Consider the following 14,589-nt stretch of genomic DNA (forward strand, 5'->3'; position numbering starts at 1 on the left):
TGGGGGTTAAGTGACTTGCCCAGGGTCACACGGCTAGTAAGTATCAAGTGTCTGAGGCCAGATTTGAACTCAGGTCCTCCTGAATGCAGGGCCAGTGCTTTATCCACTGTACCACCAAGCTGCTGCCAGAGGAGTGTTTTGGTGAGAGAGATGGTGTACATATCCACAATTCAGTGGGGGTAGCTGAGTCAGAAGGAAGCATGATGATCCCCATGCATTGTGATGCAAACATATCTGCAATGATGGGGACAGGAGGGGAAAGATAAACTTCTGCAATAATATTAAACTTCTTAATAATAAGGTTGATTCATTGTGTGATGATCAACTGTGATAGACTTGACTCTTCTCAGCAGTGCAATGATCCAAGACATTCCAAAGAACTCATGCTGAAAAATATTCTCCACATCCAGAAAAAAGAACTGTGGATTCTGAATGAAGATTGAACTATACTGTTTCTACTTTTGTTTTTTTTTCTTTTTTGAGGTTTTTCCCCTTGTGTTCTGATTCTTCTTTCACAGCATGACTAATGCAGAAATGTTTAATGTGATTGTACATATATAACCTATGTCACATTGCTTTCTGTCTTGGGGAGTGAAGGGAGAAAAATTTGGAACTAAAAATCTTGTGAAAACAAATGTTGAAAACTATATTTACATGTAACTGGAAAATAATAAAATACTTTTATGATAAAAACCCCACTATCAGGTTGATTTAGCAAATGACCAATTCATTCTTGGCATTTTAGTTTCCTAATTTTATTCAGGCTCCCTTGTAGCTCTTAATTTTCTTGGGACTCAGTTGGTTTTTTTTGTTTTTAATTTTTTAGTGAGGCAATTGGGGTTAAGTGACTTGCCCAGGGTCACACAGCCAGCAAGTGTTAAGTGTCTGAGGCCGGATCCAAACTCAGGCACTCCTGACTCCAGGGCCGGCGCTCTATCCACTGCGCCACCTAGCTGCCCCGGGACTCAGTTGTTTAATTCATTTCAACCGTTAGGTCATCAAAATAAACAAAAAAAATTTGACTTTTATTTCTTTTTTTCCAAGTAAAATTAGTTTTAAAATGCATTAAGGATGTTTCTTCATCATCATCATCATCATCATCATCATCATCATCATCATCATCATCATCATCATCGCCGCTGTTGCTATTTATATCACTGTCACTTCCCACTGACTGGACCAAACCCCTCTCCCTCCTACCATAATAGAACTTTCCCTTGTGACAAATAGGTATGGTCAAGCTGAATTAATCAACACATTGGCCATGTCTGGAAATGTATGCCTCAACTTTAGTTCATTACTTTTCTTTTTTTTGATGTAATTTATCTTTAAGGATAATTTGATACAGATTAAAACCTAATAATGTAAATTATTTCATCACACCATTTTATTTTTCTGCAATACATAAATGCAAGCATATTTTGGCCTATAAACAGTATTAAAGTATAACTGTAGTTAATTGAAATGCTTAGGGAATGGGTCTGTGTTAGTAATGGCTAATATTTAATTCTTCTATATTTCAAAAATATAATAGTTTACTTTTTTGTCTTAATTTTACTGCCTTTGCTAAATTCACCACGTTGTGATAGCTAAGAATCTTGCTGTACCTTAATCATAATTAAGATCAATCAAATCTAGCTTTCTAATGTCATATATAACTTTACAATACCAAAAACATCATTCAGAAAATACACATGGCTAGATAATTGTATTTTTTCATAAGAATCTTTTGCCTTTTCAATGAGCATTAGGTCAAAAACAGGAACATCATGAGATGATATCACTGTGTATACCAGCTGTGTTTTACTAAAAAGTAACAAAGAGGGGCAGCTAGGTGGCACAGTGGATAAAGCACCGGCCCTGGAGTCAGGAGTACCTGAGTTCAAATCCGGCCTCAGACACTTAACACTTACTAGCTGTGTGACCCTGGGCAAGTCACTTAACCCCAATTGCCTTACCGGAAAAAAAAAAAAAGTAACAAAGAATTTAAGCTGCTTTTTTTCTGAGCCTTGATTTCATACAATTTACATGAGCCAACATACTAAGTATCATACCTGTGCATTAACATTTTACTATTACAACCCATTTCCTTTTCGTTTAAGGGTTTATCTCTTCTTTTCCTTATAGGTTTTTGGAAAGGCATAGATGTTTTATCCTCGACAGTAATTAAAAGAGTAGATACTTGGCTCTCTTCTCCTACTTGTTTACACAATTTAATATTTACTTTTTTCTTCTCTACTCTGTTGCTTTGTTTTTCCTCATCTTGACTTTTTTTGGGGCATTCATTCTATTTCTTTCTGGATTTTGTGGGTCATCTTGTGTTACTTCTTATCTCCTGTATGATTTACTCCTTTATTTCTTTCCTACTACTTCAGTTTTAAATTGACTTTTCTGTTTTCAGTGATCATGGTGCTTAAACTGTCTCTCTCTTCCCTGCCAGGCCCCTTTAACTTTGGGTTCAGCACACTAATGGGTGGATCATGGCACTTTCTTAAGCTTTGTATGATTTCAGGTCTTCTCAATGGCATTCATTCTCTTTCAGACTTCAATGCAAAATTATCCATATGAAAAGCACACAATTATATGAGAGTTCTTAGAATTTACTCATGAAAGGATGAATTCAAAAATAGATATATTCCCACTACCAAATTCAGTTCTGCAGGAACATAGGTAGACTAGTTGGTGTGAGATGGCTTTTTCTTTCTTTCTTTCTTTTTTTTTAGTGAGGCAATTGGGGTTAGGTGACTTGCCCAGGGTCACACAGCTAGTAAGTGTTATGTGTCTGAGGCCAGATTTGAACTCAGGTACTCCTGACTCCAGGGCCGGTGTTCTATCCACTGTGCCACCTAGCTGCCCTGAGATGGCTTTTTCTATAATTAGAATAAGTTCATATTGTTCAGTTGATGGTATTTCTGAGTTAACTGAAGATTCAATTGTGACCTAGAAAACCCAAATGATAATAAACACAAATATTTATGTATTAATTAGTTTATCTGCTATTCTTATATTGTATGCAAAATATACATATTTATTCACCTCTTTCTATGTTCTCTAGCAATTCTTAATTATAACTCAAATGATTTAATCTATGGTTGACACATGATTGGAAATTCACACAATTTTAGTTTTCTTATTTTACTGGGAAAGAATTACTTCTCAGTAATAAGATCTTTCTATTTTAAAGCTAAAATAAAAAATCCTTTCATAAATGTAGTGAGGTAGCAGTGGAGAGCTTGGTTTCTTTCTTAAGGCAGCAGATGTTTTATTCACAGGATGTATTCCTTCCTTAAGACAAAGGGTCAGTGTCCTTATAGAGGAAGATACATCAAATTGTAGACAGACTGAATGCAATGTTTATTTAGAAATATGATGGTAAATTTCCCTTCAGCTGAAATTAACAACTCCCAACACAATCTCTAGGAATTATTTGTAGTTTTGAGCCATGCTTTAGTGAAACATTCCCAGCAGTATTCCATCATTTGTAATTATAGCACTTGTTTCTGCCAGGAACTTTAAATTCTTCTGCAACAAACTTTAATACTGCTGTGAAAGGAATATTTTTTAGGAACACTGAATACTTTATACAGCAACCATGGTCCGAGGTCAGCATGATCTTAAATGAAACTTTCGACATAATGAGGCCATGGCTGGACTTAAGGGAGCCCAGATTCCTCCTCCTGCTCAATTCTTTGCAGTCTCCTTAGCCAAAGATGCGGCCTTTCTTTCCTTTGTTCATTACCTTTCTGTAGAAGGCATGCTTTTTTTTCTTTTTTTTTTTATGGGGGGTGAGGCAACTGGGGCTAAGTGACTTGTCCAGGGTCACACAGCTGTTGTGTCAAGTGTCTGAGGTCACATTTGAACTCAGGTCCTCCTGACTCCAGGGCCAGTGGTCTATCCACTGTGCCACCTAGCTGCCCCTGGAAGGCATGCTGCATAAATCAGATTAGTCAGTGTATTCAGAATTCTGAAAATTTTCAATATTGTTTTCTTTTTGTGCTCATCATGTAAATTGTACTCCTAGTTCTATTTACTTTACTGCATCAGTCCATATGAGTTTTCCAAAGTTTCTCTGTTTTCTTTATATTTGTTATTTTTTATGGTACCATAATATTCCATTATGTTCAAATTGTTTAGCCATTCTCTAACTTACAGGTCCCTTTGTTTCCAGTTATTTCCTTCTTCAAAATTATAACTATAAATATTTTTGCATAGATGGGACTTTTCCTTTGTCTTTGGATTCTTTCTAATAGTATCTCTGATTCAAAAGCTATGAGCAATTTAGTAACTTTTTTGATATAATTCCAAATTGTTTTTTTCTGAATTATCAGAATGATTCACAGTTCCACAAAGAGTGCATTTACTGTGCTTGTTTTCCTAGTTACTCCAAAATGTACTACTCTCATCTTTTTGTCATCTTTGCCAATGTGATGCAACTTTTCTAGCTTTATTTCATATCACTCACCTACACTCTACATATCACTCACATTCTACTTTCTTATAAATGGTCTATCTTCCAACCAAATTGGACTAACCTTTCCCCTCCCTCTTCCCCCCAACAAATGCCTTATGAACAAAAGCATCCAGGTGTTTGCTCATGATTTTCTCTCTGTCTGGAATGCCCTTCTTTCTAGTCTTCATCTATTGAATTAAATACTGGCTCCTCCTTGAAGCTTTCCCTAATCCTCCCTGTCAATAACAATCTTTTCTCTAGGACCTGGCACAGTACTTCTTTTTTAACCTTTCATATATTTGTAATATGGGTTGTGTTTGCCTCTGCCCTTATTGGAACCTCTCCAATGCAGCTTAAAATGCCCTGGCTTGTGACAGTAGGCAATTGAGGCCTCACTGGAAAGGTTCCACTCAGGGCAAATAATCCCTGCCTATATTCTAATTATCTGTGTGTGTGTGTGTGTGTGTGTGTGTGTGTGTGTGTGTGAGAGAGAGAGAGAGAGAGAGAGAGAGAGAGAGAGAGAGAGAGAGAGAGAGAGGGAGAGAGAGAGAGAGAGAGGGAGAGAGAGAGAGAGAGAGAGAGAGGGAGATCCTCCTACAGGACTGTCAGTTGCATTAAGCAATGATCTTATCTTGTATTTTCCCCAGTTCCTTACACAGTGCTTTGCACAAAGTAGTTTGAAATATTTGGATGGGATCTGTGATTTTAGTAAGGAAATCTCAGTGGGGAAATGCCCTCTACCAATGCAGATCAACAACTGCTCTGTAGCTCATAGTCTCAGAGTATTACTTATGGAATTGAGAGTTTAAGTGTCTTACCCAGGGTCACAGAGCTAGTGTTTGTCAAAGGCAGAATCTAAACGCAGGTTTTACTGAATTTGAGACTGGTTCTTCAGGTTTTCTATTCAATATTCCCAGAGTAGACAATTAAGAAACATTTGTTAAGTGTCTACTTTGTGCCAGGCACTGTGCTACTCAGTAGGTGGGCATTTAATAATGTTAACTATTGGTTTTATGACCAACACTATACCATATATTAGATCACAGGGCTTTAAGGAAATTAGGCTGTTGCATAAGAATTTAAATAAAAGTGGAAAACATGACCCTAAGTCTTGCTATTGGACTTGGCATGGACTTGAAATTGATGCTATTTGCCATGAATATAATGATACCAGTATGTGTGATGACATTAGCATGAATGACATTGGTAAGTATCAAAAGTGCAACTATTGTCAAATAATTAAAGAAGCCTAAGAAGAAAAATACAGGAGTCCAAATATGATACCACCTATTCCAGGTAAACCATCTGCTAATTCAATAAATTATATTTGAAATGCTTTTAGAGTGCTGGAAAGTTCCTGTGCTGCTACATAACACTCAATTCCACTATTTTCTATACATTTGTAAATCATCCAAGTTCTTAACTTGTTGAGAGAACATTTGCATGTGCACTGCATCCTTATGGAAAAAGTAGAAAGCAATGGACATTCAATGAGAGTTAAAATAAGAAAGCTAAATTTAGAGAAAGAAGATCCTTTCTCTAGCTGCCTCCTTTTTTCCCTCTTCTCAGATGTGAATATTGTCTAAATAATCTTTGTCTTACAGAGAGGCCATAGGCAGAAGGGTTTCCCCATTGAACTTCTCTGTGTGTGTGTTTTTTAGAAAAAATTATTTCCAAAATGTTTACTTAGACCTAGAATTTAAACATAGGACATAGATGAACTGGACTAATAAAATTTTTTGCAGACTGCTTTTGATGATGTATGCACTATTCTATATCCATTGTCCTCCACCTCTGTGATAAAGAAAGAGATGTACATTTTCTTGATTCTTCTCCAGGGCCAATAATTATGTAGGCTTAGGTCCTTCCTTCCTTCCTTCCTTCTTTCTTTCTTTCCTTCCTTCCTTTCCTTCTCATCCTCCTTCTTCTTTCTTCATATTTTTTTTCAGAGTGGATTCTTTCCAAAATGTTTGCTTAGGGTTAGAATTGAAACTTATGATGCAGATGAGTAGGGCTAGTACAGTTTTTGCAGGCTAGTAGGTATATGTCCTAGAGTAATCTGTTTATAGAATCACCTTGAGATGTCATAGTTAATAGAGATGGTTGTAATCAGGCTTATGCCTAATCCATCTTTGACAAGATAAAAATCTATAGTTTTTGTAAGGTTACCCAGTGAAGGGGGGATGCCTACAGTATCTCTTTATAGTCTATTCAAAGATCTAACAGACATGACTGCTATTGTGTTTCCTTGTACCTAACCTATAGCAATCAAAAAGTATTTATTAAGCCAACTATGTGCCAAGAACTGTATTAGATACTAGAGATATAAAGAAAAAAAAGAAATAATTCGTGCCTTTAAGTAGCTTACATTCTATTAGGGACAATAACATAAATAAAGTATATAAAAATAAATACAATGTAAATTTTTGTGGCTTGAGGGTACTATCTACTGAGGAAGGGGGGGAGCAGTCAGTATAGGCTTCATGCAGAAGGTATTGCTTAAGGAAACAAGGGATTCTGGGGTTTTTTTTGGCAATGAGGGTTAAGCGACTTGCCCAGGGTCACACAGCTAGTGTCAAGTGTCTGATCTGGATTTGAACTCAGGTCCTCCTGAATCCAGGGCCAGTGCTTTATCCACTGCACCACTTAGCTGCCCCACCCTGAAACAAAGGATTCTAAGAGGCAGAATGGAAAGTATTCCAGTCATGAGGAACTTGCCAGTGTAAAGGTACAGGAGACAGAGCATCATAAGTGAGAAACAGTAAGCTGGTTGCTTTGGGTGGAGAGTTGAATGCATGAAAGAAAGTAAGGTATGACATACATAATTGGAAAGATAGGTTGGGGCCAAGTTGTGAAGAACTCCAAAAGCTAAAAAGGTGTTTATATTTGAGCCCTGAGTCATGGATCCTTCATGTTGAAGCTGAAATGATATTCTTCTCCTCTGAGTTTATCCCAGTTCTCTGTATATCTATTTATAAAACAAAAACAAAAACAAAAACTCTACAGTACTCGATACTTTAGAACTTAGGCATTTGTCCTTCAGTTGTAACAGTCAGTCTTTTCCAAGGCTCCTGCCTCTGAGTATCCTTTTTCCCTTCCCTTGATGTTTATAAAGCTTGTGGGTGAAAGGAGTAGGGAGACAGGGAAGGAGGGAGATGAGATTCTAATTTTTTACCACAAATAAAATTCTCTCTATGGAGCATATTCCCTCCACTTTACCTTGAGAAAATAAACATAGAACTCTTTCCCAGAAGACCTTGATTTTATCTCGGAGTTCTAGTGAGAAAAGCACTTGTATATGAATTATTATAATAATTTGCATTAGCCAGAATATCTTTAAAATTTTTTTGTAACAGTAGGGAATAGGAATTGAATGACTTCCTGATGCATGTTTGCCCATAGCTGTTCATCTTTCAGGCTTGGGTCAATATATCCATTCCTATACTTTCGAACTATGGCCCCATTTCCAAGCCAGCCTACACCTTCCAGGCATGTTTTGGCTGGTAGCATTCCAATGTTATTGACAGCTGGAGATGCATTAAATAACTGAGTGCATAGGAAAACAAGCAGTGGACTGGGCTTCCCACCCTTAAGGCTATGTAGCATAAGCATCCCTGTAATGAAAAGATTAAAAAGCCTCTTGTTTTGAAAAGGGGGGAGGAGAGGGAGCAGGTTAACTTATAAATAGACACTGCCTGAAGCTCCCTGTGGTGCATGTCATTATTTTATAAATCTTTTTTTTTTTTTTTAAGGATCTCATTATCAGAGACCATTTGGAAATTCCATTCTCTTTTCATGTTTTGGAGAGATCTTGTTGGAGCTCTGTTTTATAATATTTGCTTTTGTCATATTGGGTGACAAACTCTGCTGTTTTGAATCGTCTGTATATGGAAAATGAAGAAGATGATGATGTTTCTTTTGCCAAATGGATGAGCAGCTTCTGGGGCCACAGCTGGATTGATGAAAATGAGAGAGAATTAAGAAACCATAGGGAACGCCGATCCCAGGAAATCAGAAATAGAAGAACCTCCCTGCCTTGTCCAGTAAGTTATTACTGCAGAACGGAAGTGGGGGAATAAAGGAAGGGTTGTTCCAAAGTAATTTTTAAAGACTCCATTGGCATGGCCAAGTTTTCGTGACCTTAAATGAATTTAATCTTTTTCCCTTCCCTGAGCTCATCCGAGCTTTTACTGAGAGAGACAGCCCAAATCCTTCTACTCTAAGGTAGGAAACCAGCAATGTTTCCTACAGTGTGATAGAAACAAAGCCCTGTCTATGAAGCTAATGAAAGGGAAATAGTTGAGTGTAGTCACCTTGAAACTCCCAGATAAACAGAAGCAATAGTTCTTGTCTTCAGAATGTCAGTACTCTTCAGCTTTTGCTGGGAGCATCACTATTTGTTGTATAGAAGTATAGGTATCCAGTTCTTTATGTCACTTCTTGTGCCACCAATAACCAGGAAGTAGCCCTCCATTCTAAGTTTCTTCAAGGCCAAAAGATGTTGGAGATATATTGGGAGGAGGGTGGGGATTTTTAATTTTTAGCACTGGATTCCCCTGAATCTGTTTTGGGGAATTTATATTTATTTTCTCTTCTTCTATTCTCCAGAAATATGAAAAATAGGTTATCAGTTCAAGTAATAGGTTATCTTTCAGACCCATATCACTTATCAGATAATGATCTTGATAAATATACTTAATTTTTTCTAGGCTTCAGTTTTCTCATCTGTAAAAAATGAGGGGATCAGACTAGATGATTTCAAAGTTCTTTTATCTTTGATTCTGAATAAAGACTGAAAAAGTACTTTACTTTTATAGATAAACATATTCAACCTTGGCTTACAGTGGAGGCAGTTATAACAGTTTGTGTTTTTTAAAAATCCTTTTTATTTTTGTGAAGTTGACAACCTTTAACAAATATGAACATCTCTTTATACAAAGAACTGAAAAAGAGTATTGCATAAGAAGGCATGACTATGTAGATGTTAGTACACATAACTTCATTTGCAACAAACTTTTCCAAGATTCTTGCCTTTGAGAGTCCATCTTCCTTTCCCTTTATGTTTTTAAAGATGTGGGTGAAGGGAGTTGGGAGTGGAAAGGATAGGAAGCAGGGAGATGGGATTCTAGTTTTTTGTATTTTATTTCATATACTTCAAATTTAGCATGATAGTTGCAACACTGGCCTACGCATTTGTGTCCTCTTCTGAACTTCCTTCTACTCTCTCTCTTTTAAGTCATGTATTAGTTTGGTTGTAGTGTAAAACATTTTAATATATTGTTTTAGCCTTTTTCTAATTTATTATCAATATTTTATGTATTACTGTTCATTAGAGATATTGGTTTATAGGTTCCTTTCTTTGTCTCTTTCTGGTTTGGGCAATGGAACCATCTTAGATTCAAAGCAGGGTGCTGGTAGGATTCTTTGTTTCCCTATTTTTGCAAACAATTTATGCAACATTGGAAATAATTATTCTTTTAAAGTTTGGTAGAATTTACTTGTGAATCTATCTTGTCCATAAATTTAAAAAAAAATATATTTTATAGTTGTTCAATTTCTTTTTCTGAGACTGGGATAATTAAATTCTCTGTTTATAGTTCAGTGAATTTTGGTATTTTGTATTTTTGATAAATATTCTTCCATTTCATTTAAGTAGGCAATTTGTTGGCATGTGATTGGGGAAAAATAGTTTAATGATTTCCTTTATTTTCTCTTCATTTATTGTAAATTGTCTTTTTTCATTTTTTTATATTGACAACTAGATTTTTAAAATCAAATAATCAAATAGGTTTATCTATTTTGTGAGTTGAAAAATTAATCCCTAGTCTTATTAATAATTTTCTCTTTTCAATTTTGCTTATCTCTTACTTGATTTTAAGAAATTTTATTTTTGTATTTGGCTAGGGATTTTGTTTTATTCTTTTATAATTGCTTTAGTTGCATACCCAGTTCAATGATTAAAAAAATTTTTTTAAATGAAAATGTGAAGAGATGTAAATTTTCCCATTAAGACCATGCTGACTATATCCCAAAAGATTTAGTATATTTTCCCATTATTTTCATTTTGTTTAAGGAAATTATATACTGCTTCTATGATTTGTTCTTTGATCAATCCATTCTTTAGGATCAAATTACTTAGTGTCTACTTAAACTTGAATCCTTTCTTCAAAGGCCTTTTAAAATTGATTATAATATTTGTGGTATTGTCATCAGTAAGGGATATGTTTAATATTTCTACTTTTTTGTATTTGTTTATGAGGTATTTATGTCCTAGTGCATAGTCAATTTTTGTAGAGGAAAAATATGTATATTCCTTTTTATTCTCATTCAGTAATCAGCAGAGAGCTATCATATCTAACTTTCCTAAGATTTTATTCAGATTTTTAACTTTATTGCTTATTTTTGTTAGATTTGTCTAGGTCTAAAGAAGGGCAAATTGAGGTACCATCTATTATTCTTTTCTTCTCTGTTTATCCTTATGATTCAATTAACTTTTAAGTACATAGATACTATGCCATTTGCTGCATATATGTTTGATACTGATTTTATTTTATTATCTATGGCACCTTTAAGCATAATATAATTTCCCTGCTTATCTCTTGTAACCATGTCTATTTTACTATTTCTTTGTCAGAGAGAATGATTGTCATTCCTACTATTTTGAATTCACCTGAAGTATAAAAATATTCTACTTCAGCTCCTCCTTTTAGCCCTTTGTGAATCTTTATGTTTCAAGTTTGTTTAGGGTAAATAGCATATTGTTAGGTTCTGATTTTTAATCTAGTTTCCTGACCTCCTCCAATTTAAAAGTGATTTCATCACATTCGTATTCATGGTTATTATTGTTAATTATGTATTTCCATCATAACAATTTATATACTTTCCTTTTTTCCATCTGACCCCCTCTTTACAAAGAAGAAGGAGCTGAACAAAGAAAAAATCAAAACTAGCATTTGATAATTGAGATGGTCTGATTCCACTCCTCTATTCTTTTTCTCTTCACTAAATCAGACCCCAATCTCTAGCTCATATATTAAAATTTTTTTTTTTTGCAGGGCAATGAGGGTTAAGTGACTTGCCCAGGGTCACACAGCTAGTAATTGTCAAGTGTCTGAGGCCAGATTTTAACTCAAGTATTCCTGAATCCAGGACTGGCACTTTATCCACTTCGCCACCTAGTTGCCCCTCTTATACTTTTTAAATCTACTTTTTATGTTCACCCCCACCAGTGAAATTTGTTTTGTTTATGGTTATTCTCTTCCTGACTCTATTATCATATGAAAACATATGAAAAGTTTGAGAAACATAGTTTCTGGGTAATCAATAATTTTATTAATTATGGATAGCAAATAATTAATAAAAGGATGGTCATTTAGCTTTCTTTCATAAACCAAAGATGAATCTTGGGGAACCTCTGAATACTTATAAAGACTTTAGAAAAAGGGGGTGTGCCTGAGGGTGGAAATCAACTATGATTGGCTAACGATCAATGAGGCAATAGACATATTAATGAGGAGGTGGGCAAAAAGTCTTCAGCTTCTCCTGCAGAGAGCATGATCTAATATGAGACTCCACTGCCTCCAGCAATCTGGGCAAAAAAAAAAAAAAAATCCTTCTCTACCCAGACCATGCTGTTTGGTTTTCCCCCTCATAAACTAGGTCACCCTAAATTCTAATGGAAAGTTTCAAGGGCATACAGGGCCTTATTTCCTAAGGGCAAAATCTAATTTAGACTGGATTCTGTTTGTAAGGTCTCCTAGTTAGGTGGAGTCCCACCTGAGATTAAAAAGCATTTACATACAATGATCCAAGATAATCCCAAAGAACTAACGATGAAGCATGCTATCCACATCCAAAGAAAGAACTGATATTGATTGAACACAAACTGAAACATGCTATTTTCACTTTTTTTCATTGTTTTCTTTTATTCAAGTTTTCTTATACGAAATTACTATTTTGGTAATCTTTTACATTAAAAAAAGCATGTACACCAAGGATTTGGGCAATCTCATCTATCATCAACAATGTCCTTCAGAGGCTGACTACAAGGGGCTAATTTCTGAATGAGGAAATAGAAAAGGGCAAACCTTAATCTCAATTAATAATTGGTTATTAATATAAGAGAAAAACAATCATTTCTCTCATACTTCACTATCTCCTTCATTTCTATCCATTTCTCTGTTGAGCTTAAAATATTTTTACACCCAATTCTGTATATATGTGTGTTCAACCATTCTTTATCTAGTTCATATAAAAATGAGTTCATTAGGTGCCTATTCTACCTAACTCTTCCTCTATGTTTGTATACATTTCTTCTCAAGCATTTCATTTATGTGAAATAGTCAATTCCTCCTCCTCCTCCCTCATTTCCCAAGGATAATTCTTTCTTCCTCCCTTTTCTTTCCTCTCTTAAAACCAACACAATAGGACAAACCACAGCAAGCCCTATATTTGACTTTTAAAATTCCTTCTGTTACCTTTGAAGATATTAGAATTTTGAGGGGATGGATATATGTTTCTTCTCCCTCACTAGAAGGTAAGGACTTGATTATCCTTCCAATTGCTCAAATGTATTTGCCTTCCTAGGTTTCTTTTGACTTTTGTGTTTGAGTTTCACGTTTTCTACTCAGCTATGATCTTTTCATCAGGAATTGCCAAATATGATGACCTTTTTTTAGTCCTTACCCTTCCTGACCTATCTGCTGCATTTGACAATGGGGACCACCATCTTCTGATCTCTCCTTTTGGAGTTTTCATGACACCCCATTCCTCTGATTCTCCTCTTACGCGTCTAACAGCTCCTTCACAGTCTCCTTTGCTATCTCTTCATCCTTATCATGTTCCTTCCCCCTAACTCCTGCCCACCCCAAACTGTTGGTTTTTTCCCCCAAGGTTCTGCACTAGGCCCTCTTCTCTTCTATACTCTAATTGTTGGTACACTCACCAGCCCCCATGGATTTAACTATCATCTCTATTTAGATGATTCTTAGATTTCTATATATGTCCCCTGTCTCTCCCCTGGGATTCAATTCTATATATATATACCAATTGCCTATTGGACATTTCAAACTACATGTCCTGAAGATATCCCAATTTCAACATGTCCAAAACTGAACTAATTATCTTTTCCTCCAAACCTTCCCCTCTTCCAAACTTTTCTATTTCTGTCAGAGACTCCCCAACTCAATAAACTCTACCGGCTTCCTCTTGTTTGTAGCATCAAATAAAAAATCCATTTTTAGGTTTTAAAGTCTTACAAAGCCTGTTTCAGTGTATCTTTTCAGGTTCTTTAAAAAGTACTCCCTCAGGGGAAGCTAGGTGGCGCAGTGGGTAGAGCACCACCCCTGGATTCAGGAGTATCTGAGTTCGGATCTGGACTCAGACACTTAACACTAGCTGTGTGACCCTGGGCAAGTCACTTAACTCCCATGGCCCCACAAAAAAAAAAAAATAGTACTCCCTCTCCTATGCTCTACGGTCCAGCAAAATTAGCCTTCTCTGTTTCTCACATAAAATACTCTATCTCCAATTTTTGTGCCTCCATGAGAGCTATCTGACATACCTGCAATTCACTGCCTTCTTACTTCTGCCTCATGGGGTCCTTTCTTCCTTTAAGATGCAATTCAAGCACCATTTTCTGCATGGAATCTTTCCTGATCTCCCCAATAGCTAATGCCCTCCCTTACTAACCACTGTGCATGTCACTACTTTCTATATGTTTGTATTTATGAACTTGATGCAGTATATATTTATATATGTACTTGTTTCTTCAAGCTCTTTAAAAGGAGGGATTGTTCTCTCCTTGTACCCATATCCTCCATACCTAGCACAGTACCTGGCACATAGTAGACATTAATATATATTTGTTGATTGATTGATTTGCATTTCATTTTCAGAGATTTAGAGTTCCAAATTTAGAGTGATTTGCATTTCAAAGTTTCGGCTTTGATATCTTCATCAGGAATGCTTGAAAACATTCCATTCTAGTAAGAGCCATCTGTTCCCTTGTAGAATTATATATATATGTATATATTTTCCAGGCTAAATTATTCTTTTTTTGTAAGTCTTTACCTTTTAATTTTTGGTATATTGTATTCTAAGATTTTATCTTCTTTTTAATGATTGCTGCTAAGTCTTAT

General features: G+C 35.7%; 1 protein-coding gene and 1 pseudogene across 4 annotated transcripts in view; one reads left to right on the top strand and one right to left on the bottom strand.

Annotated features, from left to right (window-relative positions):
• The window catches only part of LNP1 (leukemia NUP98 fusion partner 1), a 78,453-nt gene that overhangs the window by 49,756 nt on the left and 14,108 nt on the right, over positions 1 to 14,589 (top strand). For all 4 annotated transcript variants that reach the window (XM_043992457.1, XM_043992460.1, XM_043992459.1 and 1 more), the window contains exon 2: positions 8,203 to 8,493. In XM_043992457.1, coding sequence (XP_043848392.1) covers positions 8,338 to 8,493 — 156 coding nt within the window. In that variant the 5' untranslated portion in view covers positions 8,203 to 8,337. The remainder of the gene's footprint in view (positions 1 to 8,202; positions 8,494 to 14,589) is intronic.
• LOC122746661 lies at positions 3,395 to 3,634 on the bottom strand (annotated as a pseudogene).

The sequence above is a fragment of the Dromiciops gliroides genome, chromosome 3 (genome assembly GCF_019393635.1).
Source record: "Dromiciops gliroides isolate mDroGli1 chromosome 3, mDroGli1.pri, whole genome shotgun sequence".
Classification (NCBI taxonomy): Eukaryota; Metazoa; Chordata; class Mammalia; order Microbiotheria; family Microbiotheriidae; genus Dromiciops; species Dromiciops gliroides.